The sequence below is a fragment of the Ylistrum balloti genome, unplaced genomic scaffold (genome assembly GCF_031769215.1).
Source record: "Ylistrum balloti isolate Yb309-2 unplaced genomic scaffold, AGI_CSIRO_Ybal_v1 Utg369636, whole genome shotgun sequence".
In the NCBI taxonomy this organism is placed as follows: domain Eukaryota; kingdom Metazoa; phylum Mollusca; class Bivalvia; order Pectinida; family Pectinidae; genus Ylistrum; species Ylistrum balloti.
Window position 1 is genome coordinate 58939 of NW_026781899.1, and position 14449 is coordinate 73387.

Here is a 14449-nt window from a genome sequence, read left to right on the forward strand (position 1 = left end):
ATGGTCACTGTTATATTGGCGCCCAGAAATGATACTTAGCCATGCCCCATGAGCATCGCTGTAACCCCTGGAAACATGAGGAGTAGTTTCCTGGAAGGGGAGTATGTAATCCTGGTAAAATAGTAGCAAAATATATTGCTTGGCTAGGGAAATCTTCTATTAAGCCACGGGTCAGTGGTTGAATCCTGGTGGAAGCATTGAAATACATAGTCACCTGTCTTACATATGGTTCCCATGAGATAAATATATTAGGACAAACTCTCAGTACTTGTTAGGAACAACCACCAGTAAACTATGTTACATCTTTGCTTATTGTATTTACAATAATGACATAAGCTTATTGTTCAAACTTAGCTCAAAGTCAAGGGATGGGCTTATTATCAGACATGGGCAAGACAATACATGAACATTTGTTGGTGATTCTACCAAACATTAACAATATTGATAGACTTATTACAAGGCATGGACTTATTTTTGTCTGGTTTGATCATTCTATTGGTTTGCTTATTTCATTAGGTTCCAAAGAAATTTGATTTTAACATTTTGTGCCATTTTGGTTGAAAATGAATCTGTTTCAGTACAATAGAGGTCATGACATTGTAGTCAGGGATTGGGGTCATGTGATCATTGTCATGTGATTGTTGTCATATGACCAGGGTCATGTGATTGGAGTCACAGAGTTTAATGACGATTTCTCTGTCAACATGACGATATTATGGCAAGGATGATTTGCATATGGCGTAATACTGAATGATTTATGACAGATCTTTTGGGGAAAAAAGGCCTACTTATCAAAATCCTTACAACATTGAAAAGGTCTGTCTGGTTTCTTGACTTTTATTGCTTCAGGTCTAGGTGTAGAAGCACACACAAAGACCTGAGTGTCTGAAAACACATTCTCACCATTTCCATTTTCTTGTCTACTATCTAAAAACTTTATTATCAATATTTTGCCAGTTTATGATAATATTGCTTTTGATTATATTAAAACAAAGTAGAGTTTGGATGATTGTGGTTTAGAAAGACAAAAACTCTGTGTGTATATTTGAGAAAACATAATCAACATTATAACCACATGCTTATTGAATTACACAAAAAAAAAAAAAAAAAAACGAGAGGATTGTGTTTTATACAACTATACATAGAGAAAAATTTCCACATGAGTCATGTTGACACATGAAACATAGGTAGAAGAAAACATAATTCTAATTTTAAATGAAAAGAGTAAATTTTAGCCATCTTACATGTTGGCTTGGTATACTGAATAAGATAACCCACTCTCTCAAGGATTATTTCACTTTCGAATAACACTGTAAATTTTCAGCCAGCGTCAAATTCAAATTCGTCTTGAATGACAAAACAAAAGGGAAAAAAAAAGAAAAAGTTTTGGATTCAACGTCCAGTTTTAGCTACCTTTAACTTTACCCTGTTGATAGAAATGCAAAATTTCTACAGACGCAAGACTTTCAGCAGATATAGTGAATATAAGTTGAAGAGTTCAAAGGCTGAATATTTTATTGTAGAGGTCAGAGAGTTCAGCAACATGCCTTCAGCTTTGATTAAGGGCATCCATTCTTTTTCCATAAGTAAAAGGTTACAGTATGTTTAAATGGGCAGATGCTCTTTTTATAGTCAAATACGGTATGTGTATATTGCCATGAGACATTTAAAGAACACAACAAAATTTCTTGTTCAGAATGATATTATTCCATTGCCATGGTTACCATCAAATATTGTCATATTTCATACAGTTTTGTTACTGTTGCCATGGTTACCAAATTCACCATCCATTACATTTTAACAAGCTCAGTGTATTTACATCTTTATCCACTTATAAACAAAATGTTTAATTCCATATTATCATTACTATGTACAAAATGTCTTGCATGCTTAAATACAAATTCGGATTTCTGGAAATGATTGTAGTCGTAATTATTTTTATTTCGATTAGGGACTGCGTAAATGTTTCTGATTTATGACTGATATTAAATGTTTCCTCGGCTGCCTGCTAGTTTGTATCAGATTACTTGTACAAAGTTTTTAACGTAGCTTCAGATTTATTGGATTCCTGGCTTCTTATATAATATAGTATGTGAGCATAAGGACGGTTACAAAAACCAGTAATGCAGAAAAGGCCGTTTAATGAATTTTTGGTTTGTCAGGGGATTTTCATTCTACACTGCATTGTATTAAAAACAAAAGACGTCAGGTTCCAAAAAGGAGCTGTTAGTCCTAAGTATGGATCCATTTATCTAAACACCTGTCAATATTCCTACACACCTGTAAATATCTCTAAACACCTGTCAATATACCTACACACCTGTAAATATCCCTACACACCTGTCAATATACCTACACACCTGTCAATATCCCTACACACCTGTCAATATCCCTACACACCTGTCAGTATTCTAACGTACCTTTTAATATCCTTACACACCTGTCAATATTCCTACACACCTGTCAGTATCCTTACACACCTGTCAATATCCCTACATACCTGTCAATATCTCTAAACACCTGTCATTATTCTCAAACACCTGTCAATATTCCTACACAACTGTAAATATCTCTAAACACCTGTCAATATACCTACGCACCTGTAAATATCCCTACACACCTGTCAATATACCTACACACCTGTCAATATCCCTACACACCTGTCAATATCGCTACACACCTGTCAGTATTCTAACGTACCTTTTAATATCCTTACACACCTGTCAATATTCCTACACACCTGTCAATATCCTTAGACACCTGTCAATATCCCTACATACCTGTCAATATACCTACATACCTGTCAATATCCCTACATACCTGTCAATATACATACCTGTCAATATATCTACATACCTGTCAATATACCTATACACCTGTCAATATACCTACATACCTGTCAATATCCCTACATACCTGTCAATATACCTACATACCTGTCAATATATCTACATACATGTCAATATACCTATACACCTGTCAATATACCTATACACCTGTCAATATCCCTACATACCTGTCAATATCCCTACATACCTGTCAATATACCTATACACCTGTCAATATACCTATACACCTGTCAATATCCCTACATTCTTGTCAATATCCCTACATACCTGTCAATATACCTACATACCTGTCAATATACCTGTATACCTGTCAATATCCCTACATACCTGTCAATATATCTACATACCTGTCAATATCCCTACACACCTGTCAATATGCCTACATACCTGTCAATATCCCTACATACCTGTCAATATCCCTACATACCTGTCAATATACCTACACACCTGTCAATATACCTACACACTTGTCAATATGCCTACATACCTGTCAATATCCCTACACACCTGTCAATATATCTACATACCTGTCAATATACCTATACACCTGTCAATATCTAAACATACATATCATTGTCATTGTCCATACACATCAACACTTTTGCACACCTGTCAATTTTACATGTCACTGTGCTGTGATATATCTTTATACACATTTAGAAATTCTACTCAACTTTATGTGACGTCCGTATTTGGTAATCAGTATATTAGTTGTACTTCCGAGCACTGATATCTACAACATCCATGTTTTAATTCATTAGATATTTTCCTGCACGAATTGATATTCATGTTTGAGAATTCGTTTCTGAATTTATGGACTACATATTTCCACACTGTTCGGTGACATCCATACCAGTAATCCACATCTATATTTAATTGAAATCTTTCCCACACTGTTTGAAATCTTCCGTACCTGTAATCCACATCTATATTTAATTGAAATCTTTCCCACACGGTTTGATATCTTCCATATCGGTAATCCACAGCTATATTTAATCAATAGGATTCTGGCAAGTTTGATATCATACGTACTGATATATTCCGTAATTCTGTAATCTGCCGTTCTATTTTAGGCATGTTAAGCGATCACATTTCTCCAGATTTTAAAACCGATTTGTTGTGCCATATTTACACATTTTATAGAGAGCCTTCTCTTGTGTTCGTGATATCTTTATTAGTTTGTTTCTACATCTTTTCGGAGGCGATGGGTTTCAGACTCCAGTGGAAGTACCGATGCCAGTAGCTGTGTAGATTTTCGGACGTGCACCAGCGGCATTGTTGATTGAATTTGTGGAGCGATTGACCTCAATAGAAGAACTGCGTTTCCTTGCGGAGACTTGATAATGTTTGTTTGACTGACAGTACTTAAACGTACTCAGCATATCCTGTCGTAGCTTCCGACAAAACACAATGAAAATGTACGGTTTTAAACTCAAGTAGGCGTAATCCATTGTCCGCAAAATGATGTCAAAAAGAGCAAAATTTAAATCCACACTCAGAAATTTGATGAAGACTGCTTGAATAACGGTACATGATGAGTTCATCAGGAAATATATTGACAAAAATGCTGTCGCTTTTTTCATTTCATGGAGGGTCTTTAAATCCAGGAAGTACTTGCCTAGTAACGATTCTACTTCCTTTTTATGGCGTTTCTTTCCGATGTTTTGGACGACATGCCAGAAGCAGACACACAGGCATGAAAATACTGAAATCATCGGAATTGCATTTTGGACAAAGAATTCAACAAGAGGCCAGATGATTATTCGAAATTCTTCCGACAATTCGTAGTTGTTATGACAGTAGGGTGTGATAATTTCTGGAGACTGACCAGGCAGACTTAGCCCTACCGTCCAGAAGAAGTGAAGATTGAGGCAGATTAGTAAGACAATGATAAACAGAATGACGGCTTGAGATCGCTCCCGCGTACACATCGTGTACATGTGTCGCGGGAACCGTATGGCGATGAGTAACTCGACTGTGGCAGCAACAACAATCCACGAGGACATGTGGTTGAAGAAACTCAAAAGAAAAGTATAAACTTTGCAGATAGAATTTGAGATGACGAGTATGTTCCAGCTAAGATTTTCATCAGCTACGGCATCGAACCAGTGATTTCCGCAATGGACATACAGCTTGACCAGGTCGATTCCAAGGAGAAGTGAGAGGTATACGCATGTTGACCACACCGTGTGACTGTAGCGGTTCAGCAATACAATACAGGGAAACGACCCAACCGTGCCCAGGATTAGAAAGATGGCAAACACATAACGGAATACAACTTGACGGATCTTGTACTCGGGCCCAGTGGATGCCGGCGATTCAAACCCTTCATAGTCATACTGATCACTCATGTTACCCAGGCTGGGATCTGCGGAAAATAAAACAAAGTATTATATGATTATGGAAACATTTCTTGGGTCATTGCTGGAATATTTTTTCTCTGAAAATTTTCAAAGGTCGTCTTCAAATTTTTTTCTATTATTTTCAAAGATTGTTAGGCAAAATTGAGTAGTTGTTTAAAATTGCATGGCCAGCAGTTTGTGGTTGTCTTGGGTAAGGCAAGTTTTAAGGGTATCAAATCTCATGCATTTTTACACACTGTTGTACAAGCATACAGGCATAACAGATTTTTTTTCTGAGATTTTCATGTACTGTAGAAATGTTTATTGGGTATATAATTTCGCATGATCTTTATTGACTGCAAAATTAAAACCTTCAAGAATGGGATCAATTTAACAGTAGTTATCAATTTTCGCTGCAATATTCTTAAGCATATTGAGATGGCTATATATATATATATATATATATAAGTAAACTTGGACACACATGGTTGGGAAATGTATATATATATAACTGTATATATGTTCCAGTAAAGGTGTAAAGACATATACACTGAGTCCCTTTAAAGTGTCCTTCCTTGTAGATAGTATCATCCTGATTCTGATGTAATAAATCCAAGGATGAAATTTTGTATTTCTGATCCTAAGTCAGGGGATGGGCTTATTACAGGACAGTAGCCCTTGTCTGTTATTCTACTTACCCCTGGCCCTTTATAGATGAAGATAAGACTATTGCTTATCTCCTGGGGCTGAGTTGGAATTCTTCTGAGCGGAAATATACCTGGGCTTATTACAGGATTTATATGGTGGGTAAATATCATCACCTAGGTATACCACTTAAACATGAACAAGTCACACTTAAATAAAGTAAACGGTTGATTACTTTTATCTGTTTTAAAAAAGTTGGGAAAATAAACAGTAAATATGGAGATAAATAAAAAAATAGATGAATAAATAAAAAAAAGATAAAAGAAGATAAATAAATTAAAAAAAAAAAAGATAAATAAAAAAATAAAAAAAAGATAAATAAATAAAAAAGATAAATAAATAAATAAAAAGATAAATGATTAAATAGATAAATAAATAAAAGCAAACAAATTTCATTAATTGAACTTAGATCTATCAGAAGTCTTTACTAATAACACTTTGCTTATGTATATGTTGCTATCTGCAAACAGATTGTTTCCAAGGGAAACTAAATTATTGTCAATTTAATGAGCCTAGTCTTAATTATTCCAAGGAACCTTCTACTTTCATCAATTTGTCTGGCAAAAAGTCCAGAGGACAAACTCATCACCCCAGACTCAAAGGATGATGGTGGACTTCGTACAGGGTAATGAAAAAGCATTTGTTACTAGTTCCCTGATGCTGAAAAATATATGGGTGGGCTTATCAACAGGCATGGGCTTATTAATGGATATATACAGCAAGTAAACTATTTTCTTGGAAATGAAGGTCTTTTAAAATGAAGGTTTATATAATAGGATGGTGTATGTTTTTGTCAACAAGTCCATGTCTGGTAATAAGCTTATCCATATATATATTCATATTTGGTAAACTTTATTTGATTTTCCTGTAATAAGCCCACCCCCTGACTTAAATTAGAAGGAACATATTGGTCCCCTTAGACTGTCTTCAGGATAAATGAGAATTCAATATTTCGATCTTTTTTATTCCGGACTCCATATTGGACGCAGTGATACTACATTTGTGTTAGAAATTTGCCAACATAAGTTGATTGTTACATCTAGGTTTGAATACTTTTTTAAGTCTGGGTAGTTGTGTTTTTTTAATGGTCTTTTTTTCTTGGTTATAGGCCAGTATTATAGAACAGGGTTATAGTTTTATCTCACTGTATGTCTCCAAATTGTACTTAATGACCTTCATATTGATTTCAGACGAGACTGATACGTATCTCTTTGACAGTTGAAGAGATAACTGTTTTAAAACTCTGATTCACACTGCTGAGATTTTCAAAAATCTTTTAACTTTTTATAACATCATCTGTCCTTGTTAAGCTTGGCAGTAGAAAAACATATGGCATGCTGGGGTCTTGGATAAAACTCAGACACAAATGTTTAATAATGACAAGAGGCTATGAGGAAATACACTTCACTTCCTTTTTGTTCAAGCCTTTGAAGAAATGAATGCTTTAGAAAATAGCACAGATGACTGAAGAGTGCAAGTTTAGCTGTAACAGTAATAGATAATGGATCTGTTGTTTCACAAAGCACTCTCGTTCTGGTTGGCAAGAATTTTTAATTGTTACAGTGTATGTAGGTGGTTTGTGGTGCTGAACACTGACAAATAGGGGTCTGGCAAGCTAGAAACAATAGCCAACTGCAGCACTTTAATAATAAGGTAGGTCAGTGATGGACTCTTTAGTATCAGGAAAATTAGCGAATCTTCAACTACAGAAAAAAAACCTCTCAAGCTTCAGAAATACTGGAAAATTTGAAAAATTAAAAAGAGAATCCTAAGTATCGGGTAAATTAGCAAGTATCTAATGAACTGAAAACAAAACCCCCAAGCATCAGGTAAACTGGCCAAAATCTGATGAGTAGAAAAAATCCCCAAGCATCTGATAAATTTTCAAATTTCTAGTAGGTGAAAAACTCTATTTCCATGTATATCATAAACTTGCAAGTTTTAAAATACTGAAAAAATCTACCAAGCATCTCTTGGTTTTTGCACATTAAGTGAATATACTGATAACAAAAACTGTATTTGCCAACACTGATACAGAATTTGTTGGAATGTTGATTTCTGATTGGTTGAAAATTTAGGATACATACTTTTCTTTGCTTGTGTAGATATAAAGTGAGGCCATGGGCAGGTAGAAGTATGGCGTTAGATGTTAAGGTAGATGTAAAATGACTTACAGGATGGGGGTAGGGGTTGAGGTAGATGTAAAATGACTTACAGGATGGGGATAGAGGATGAGGTAGATGTAAAATGACTGACAGGATGGGGATAGGGGATGAGGTAGATGTAAAATGACTGACAGGATGGGGATAGAGGATGAGGTAGATGTAAAATGACTGACAGGATGGGGATAGAGGATGAGGTAGATGTAAAATGACTGACAGGATGGGGATAGAGGATGAGGTAGATGTAAAATGACTGACAGGATGGGAGTAGGGATTGAGGTAGATGTAAAATGACTGACAGGATGGGGATAGGGGATGAGGTAGATGTAAAATGACTGACAGGATGGGGATAGAGGATGAGGTAGATGTAAAATGACTTACAGGATGGGGATAGGGGATGAGGTAGATGTAAAATGACTGACAGGATGGGATGAGGTAGATGTAAAATGACTGACAGGATGGGGGTAAGAATTGAGGTAGATGTAAAATGACTTACAGGATGGGGGTAGGGATTGAGGTAGATGTAAAATGACTTACAGGATTGGGATAGAGGATGAGGTAGATGTAAAATGACTTACAGGATGGGGATAGGGGATGAGGTAGATGTAAAATGACTGACAGGATGGGGATAGGGGATGAGGTAGATGTAAAATGACTGACAGGATGGGGGTAAGGATTGAGGTAGATGTAAAATGACTTACAGGATGGGGGTAGGGATTGAGGTAGATGTAAAATGACTTACAGGATGGGGGTAGGGATTGAGGTAGATGTAAAATGACTTACAGGATGGGGGTAGGGATTGAGGTAGATGTAAAATGACTTACAGGATGGGGGTAGGGATTGAGGTAGATGTAAAATGACTTACAGGATGGGGGTAGGGATTGAGGTAGATGTAAAATGACTTACAGGATGGGGGTAGGAATTGAGGTAGATGTAAAATGACTTACAGGATGGGGATAGAGGATGAGGTAGATGTAAAATGACTGACAGGATGGGGGTAAGGATTGAGGTAGATGTAAAATGACTGACAGGATGGGGATAGAGGATGAGGTAGATGTAAAATGACTTACAGGATGGGGATAGAGGATGAGGTAGATGTAAAATGACTGACAGGATGGGGATAGAGGATGAGGTAGATGTAAAATGACTGACAGGATGGGGATAGAGGATGAGGTAGATGTAAAATGACTGACAGGATGGGGATAGAGGATGAGGTAGATGTAAAATGACTTACAGGATGGGGATAGAGGATGAGGTAGATGTAAAATGACTTACAGGATGGGGATAGAGGATGAGGTAGATGTAAAATGACTGACAGGATGGGGATAGAGGATGAGGTAGATGTAAAATGACTTACAGGATGGGGATAGAGGATGAGGTAGATGTAAAATGACTGACAGGATGGGGATAGAGGATGAGGTAGATGTAAAATGACTTACAGGATGGGGATAGAGGATTGAGGTAGATGTAAAATGACTTACAGGATGGGGATAGAGGATGAGGTAGATGTAAAATGACTGACAGGATGGGGATAGAGGATGAGGTAGATGTAAAATGACTTACAGGATGGGGATAGAGGATGAGGTAGATGTAAAATGACTTACAGGATGGGGGTAGGGATTGAGGTAGATGTAAAATGACTGACAGGATGGGGATAGAGGATGAGGTAGATGTAAAATGACTTACAGGATGGGGGTAGGGATTGAGGTAGATGTAAAATGACTGACAGGATGGGGATAGAGGATGAGGTAGATGTAAAATGACTTACAGGATGGGGATAGAGGATTGAGGTAGATGTAAAATGACTGACAGGATGGGGGTAGGGATTGAGGTAGATGTAAAATGACTGACAGGATGGGGGTAGGGATTGAGGTAGATGTAAAATGACTGACAGGATGGGGGTAGGGATTGAGGTAGATGTAAAATGACTTACAGGATGGGGATAGAGGATGAGGTAGATGTAAAATGACTGACAGGATGGGGATAGAGGATGAGGTAGATGTAAAATGACTGACAGGATGGGGGTAGGGATTGAGGTAGATGTAAAATGACTTACAGGATGGGGATAGAGGATGAGGTAGATGTAAAATGACTGACAGGATGGGGATAGAGGATGAGGTAGATGTAAAATGACTGACAGGATGGGGATAGAGGATGAGGTAGATGTAAAATGACTTACAGGATGGGGATAGGGGATGAGGTAGATGTAAAATGACTGACAGGATGGGGATAGAGGATGAGGTAGATGTAAAATGACTGACAGGATGGGGATAGAGGATGAGGTAGATGTAAAATGACTGACAGGATGGGGATAGAGGATGAGGTAGATGTAAAATGACTGACAGGATGGGGGTAGGGATTGAGGTAGATGTAAAATGACTGACAGGATGGGGATAGAGGATGAGGTAGATGTAAAATGACTGACAGGATGGGGATAGAGGATGAGGTAGATGTAAAATGACTGACAGGATGGGGGTAGGGATTGAGGTAGATGTAAAATGACTGACAGGATGGGGATAGAGGATGAGGTAGATGTAAAATGACTGACAGGATGGGGATAGAGGATGAGGTAGATGTAAAATGACTGACAGGATGGGGGTAGGGTTTGAGGTAGATGTAAAATGACTGACAGGATGGGGATAGAGGATGAGGTAGATGTAAAATGACTGACAGGATGGGGATAGAGGATGAGGTAGATGTAAAATGACTGACAGGATGGGGATAGAGGATGAGGTAGATGTAAAATGACTGACAGGATGGGGATAGAGGATGAGGTAGATGTAAAATGACTGACAGGATGGGGATAGGGGATGAGGTAGATGTAAAATGACTGACAGGATGGGGATAGAGGATGAGGTAGATGTAAAATGACTGACAGGATGGGGGTAGGGATTGAGGTAGATGTAAAATGACTGACAGGATGGGGATAGAGGATGAGGTAGATGTAAAATGACTGACAGGATGGGAGTAGGGGTTGGAATAGATATAAAGTCATTTATAGGATTGGGAAGGGGTTTAGGGTAAGTTGACGATATGTATAAAGGGATGAAGTGAGGGGGTCATTATTATGGGTGGGGCTAGGTTGGGATGGAGTAGATATGGTGATGGGTCTAGCGAGGGAAAGGGGCAGAAGTGGAGATGTGAAAGTGAGGTATGAAATGGGACTTAGGATGGAGCTAGGAGGTGGCAAAGGATAGAATGTGATGGAAGGGTGGGTTTAGGATCAGTCAGGTGAGGTTACATATAGAGGGAGGGAGGGGGGACCAGTAAATAGAAAATACAGAAAAATAATGAATTAGAAAAACATCTGTTACCAAATCTAGTAAATATACCAGTATTTTTGTATATGGTTATATTTAGAAACACAGAAATACTGATAACTGAATATGATATCTGGTACAATACACTGTCAAACTTGGATATAGGTATAAAAATATATATATTACAATACCATGCATAGATTTATATATAAACACATAGATAGCTTTAGGTAGATTTGATACAATTACACGATCATGTCAAAACGGTACAGAAACACTTACAGTAGTAATTATAATCGTAAAAGCTCATGATGATAAATCCTGTGTTGTGGCTGATTAACAATATAATGGCTGTCACAAGTCGTAGAGAGAATCCCACAGATATATATATATCCCGATATTATCACAGAATAGCTGATAGATGTATCGTGGTGATGATAGACATATCACTGTTGCCACCAACAGGTAGAACCAAGATGATCCAAAGCCTCATCCATGTTTCGATGTAAGTGCTCTCAAATGTTTAAATTCACCACTGCCGTACCAAAGCTGAGAGATACATCTGGTACTGCTCTGGGTGTATAAGGCACAGTGTAAATTTACATTAAATTGAAACTAAATGAAAGAAAAATTTTCAAATCCTCTGATTTTATGGAGATTGGAAATCAGGATCCAGATTTAGTTAAATGTCAAATGTAACAGGGTCTCGTTAGTAAACACTCAAGTTTTATATTCTTATCGATTGTAAAATATCACTCTAGTGTTCTGTTCAACAAAATCATGAATACAAATTATTTAATAAAATTTTTTTTTTTCAAATGTCATTTTTAAGAGGTTCATTATGCTGCAGATAAATAACAGAATTTACAAGTACATTATGTCACTTATCTTGTCAAACACACAGTCAATGGATACGGAAATCTCCGCAGTAAATTTTCCAAATCATAGTTGAAAATTTCAAGGGTAAATCCTTAATGCAGTTTTGGCAAGATCTCCAATCTTTTCATTTTCTCCAGAAAAAACACACGTTTGTAGGTGATATAGATGCTTCACAGCAAACTGTCAGAGGCTGTAGTACACAGAGCTGTTCGGCTTTCCAGATGTGTACCGTGTTAACATGTTCATCACAATGATATTAAATGGACAATACTTCTCTCTCCATTAAACAGAAATTGAGAAGGGATCGTAAGTTACTCTCCACAACAGACAGATAATGTGATGTTACGACTCGAGATCAGGATATGTCATTATGGCAGGCATTTGAAGTGAAATAAATCCTAGGGATTGCTTTATGAAACACCAATGCGATGGTAATTTTTCCACTTTGAATTCACCAGCTGTAATTTAAGAATGAACTTGCTAGGAATTGTTATCTTGAATCATATTTCCTTTCACGTTTAAGATAATGCTGCTTTATGTTATTTTGTTCATTTTTTAATCCGTGGTTTGCCTTTGACGAGAATGACTTTTTTAAGCTGTGAGTCTGTGGGATGCCAGTGTTAAAAGTGATGGATGGCCCACAAGTCATTCTGGTGCATAATATTGGCTATCCAGGCTTCTCTCATCCACGTTACCAGATCCTCGCAATTTAGAGAAGGGTGTGAAATTAGTGTTGACAAATAGCGTGCAAGAGTAAATCCAAGCGGAAGGTTTATAGACTGACCAGTGAACATGTTTATTCAAATCTGACTACAACCTATTATTGGCAGACGGTCAAGAACACTGCCCTTTTCACAACTCTGTATGTCTTTCTGATGAAGAAGGAGACAGCGTTTCACTTGCGACAAATTATTTGTTGTCCTGTGGTGATGTAGGTCAATGTAGTGTTAATTTAGCTGTACCATATTCATTTAACAATAAACCCAAGAAAATGTTACAACATTTTCCTGTATTTCCACTGAATCTGCTAAATATATAGGTGGGCTTATTACCAGACATGGGCTTATTGGTGGTTAAATGTGGTACCTGAACCAAGGCTTGTCTTGAGTCATTAAGCTGTAGGATTAGGCCTGTCTAATATAATGTTAATTGTAGTACCAGAACGATGTTTATTTTAGACCTAGTATCTGGGTTATATTTACATTATGAATATAAGATCCAAAACCAAGATTGGAGATGCTATTTTGATATTGCTCTGAAAAGTTTTTTAGAACTGATAAGATGTATACCTCTTAGTCAGCTGTTTGTGATTTCATGTAACTTTTACAGAACTCTGGAGAAGCTAGTTTTAGGTTAATTTAACTCTTATCATGCAAATATCAAAACAGCTGTGATTGGAATCTTTGTCAACAAAATTTACATCCTGTGGTAAAAATTAAAAACGAGCAATTGGTACAACATCAGTATTTAACATCAGGTACAGAACTCTGTAACATATGTTAGATGACTTTGTAAGTTATGCCGTATTTATTCTGAAATAAGTCCGGGGGACAACATATTATTCCTATTTATCCTGAAATAAGCCCAGAGGACAACATATTATTCCTGTTTATTCTGAAATAAGCCCAGGGACAACACATTCTTCCCATTTATCCTGAAATAAGCCCATGGGACAACATATTATTCCTGTTTATCCTGAAATAGGCCCAGGGACAACACATTCTTCCCATTTATTCTGAAAGAAGCCCAGGGGCAACACATAATTCTTCAATTTCTAAGGTGGGTTTTTTATGAATTTGTTCATAAATTCACTGAACAGTATGGGTGTATGTGAATATAGGTGGGCTTATTACCAGACATGGGCTTATTGGTGGACAAATATGGTAATATTGTAGGTTACACAACACAATCAGGTTGTATCAAACATTATGTGCAAAAGGAATCATTCATGCAGAGTTAAACAGATTTCCATTTTCATGAATTTAATTATCATTTAATTACTACACATCGGAGCCATATTAAAATCACATTTGTTAATATCACTGTGAGGATCTCAGCTGCAGGGTTGTCTGTACTATATGAAATTTCTGTATCATATTTCGTAATTTTCCGTGCAATATTGATTTGTTTTCAGTGTAATGTCTGTGATGGATAATCTTTACACCTGGAATCTTCAGAGTTCACTGAAATTACATCTTATATACCAGATTTTCAAGGTTATAAGCTGCAGCTTTTTTCCTCAGCGGTCGGCT

The 14449-nt window shown here is 36.9% G+C and overlaps 2 protein-coding genes across 2 annotated transcripts in view; one reads left to right on the forward strand and one right to left on the reverse strand.

Moving 5' to 3' along the window:
• Nucleotides 1-14449, forward strand: part of LOC132553248 (RAB11-binding protein RELCH homolog) — a 146166-nt gene that overhangs the window by 29164 nt on the left and 102553 nt on the right. The gene's annotated exons all lie outside the window — the stretch shown is intronic.
• On the reverse strand, nucleotides 4061-5200 carry LOC132553478 (uncharacterized). The gene has a single exon (XM_060217729.1). It carries the CDS (start codon nucleotides 5198-5200, stop codon nucleotides 4061-4063), a length of 1140 nt encoding a protein of 379 aa, XP_060073712.1.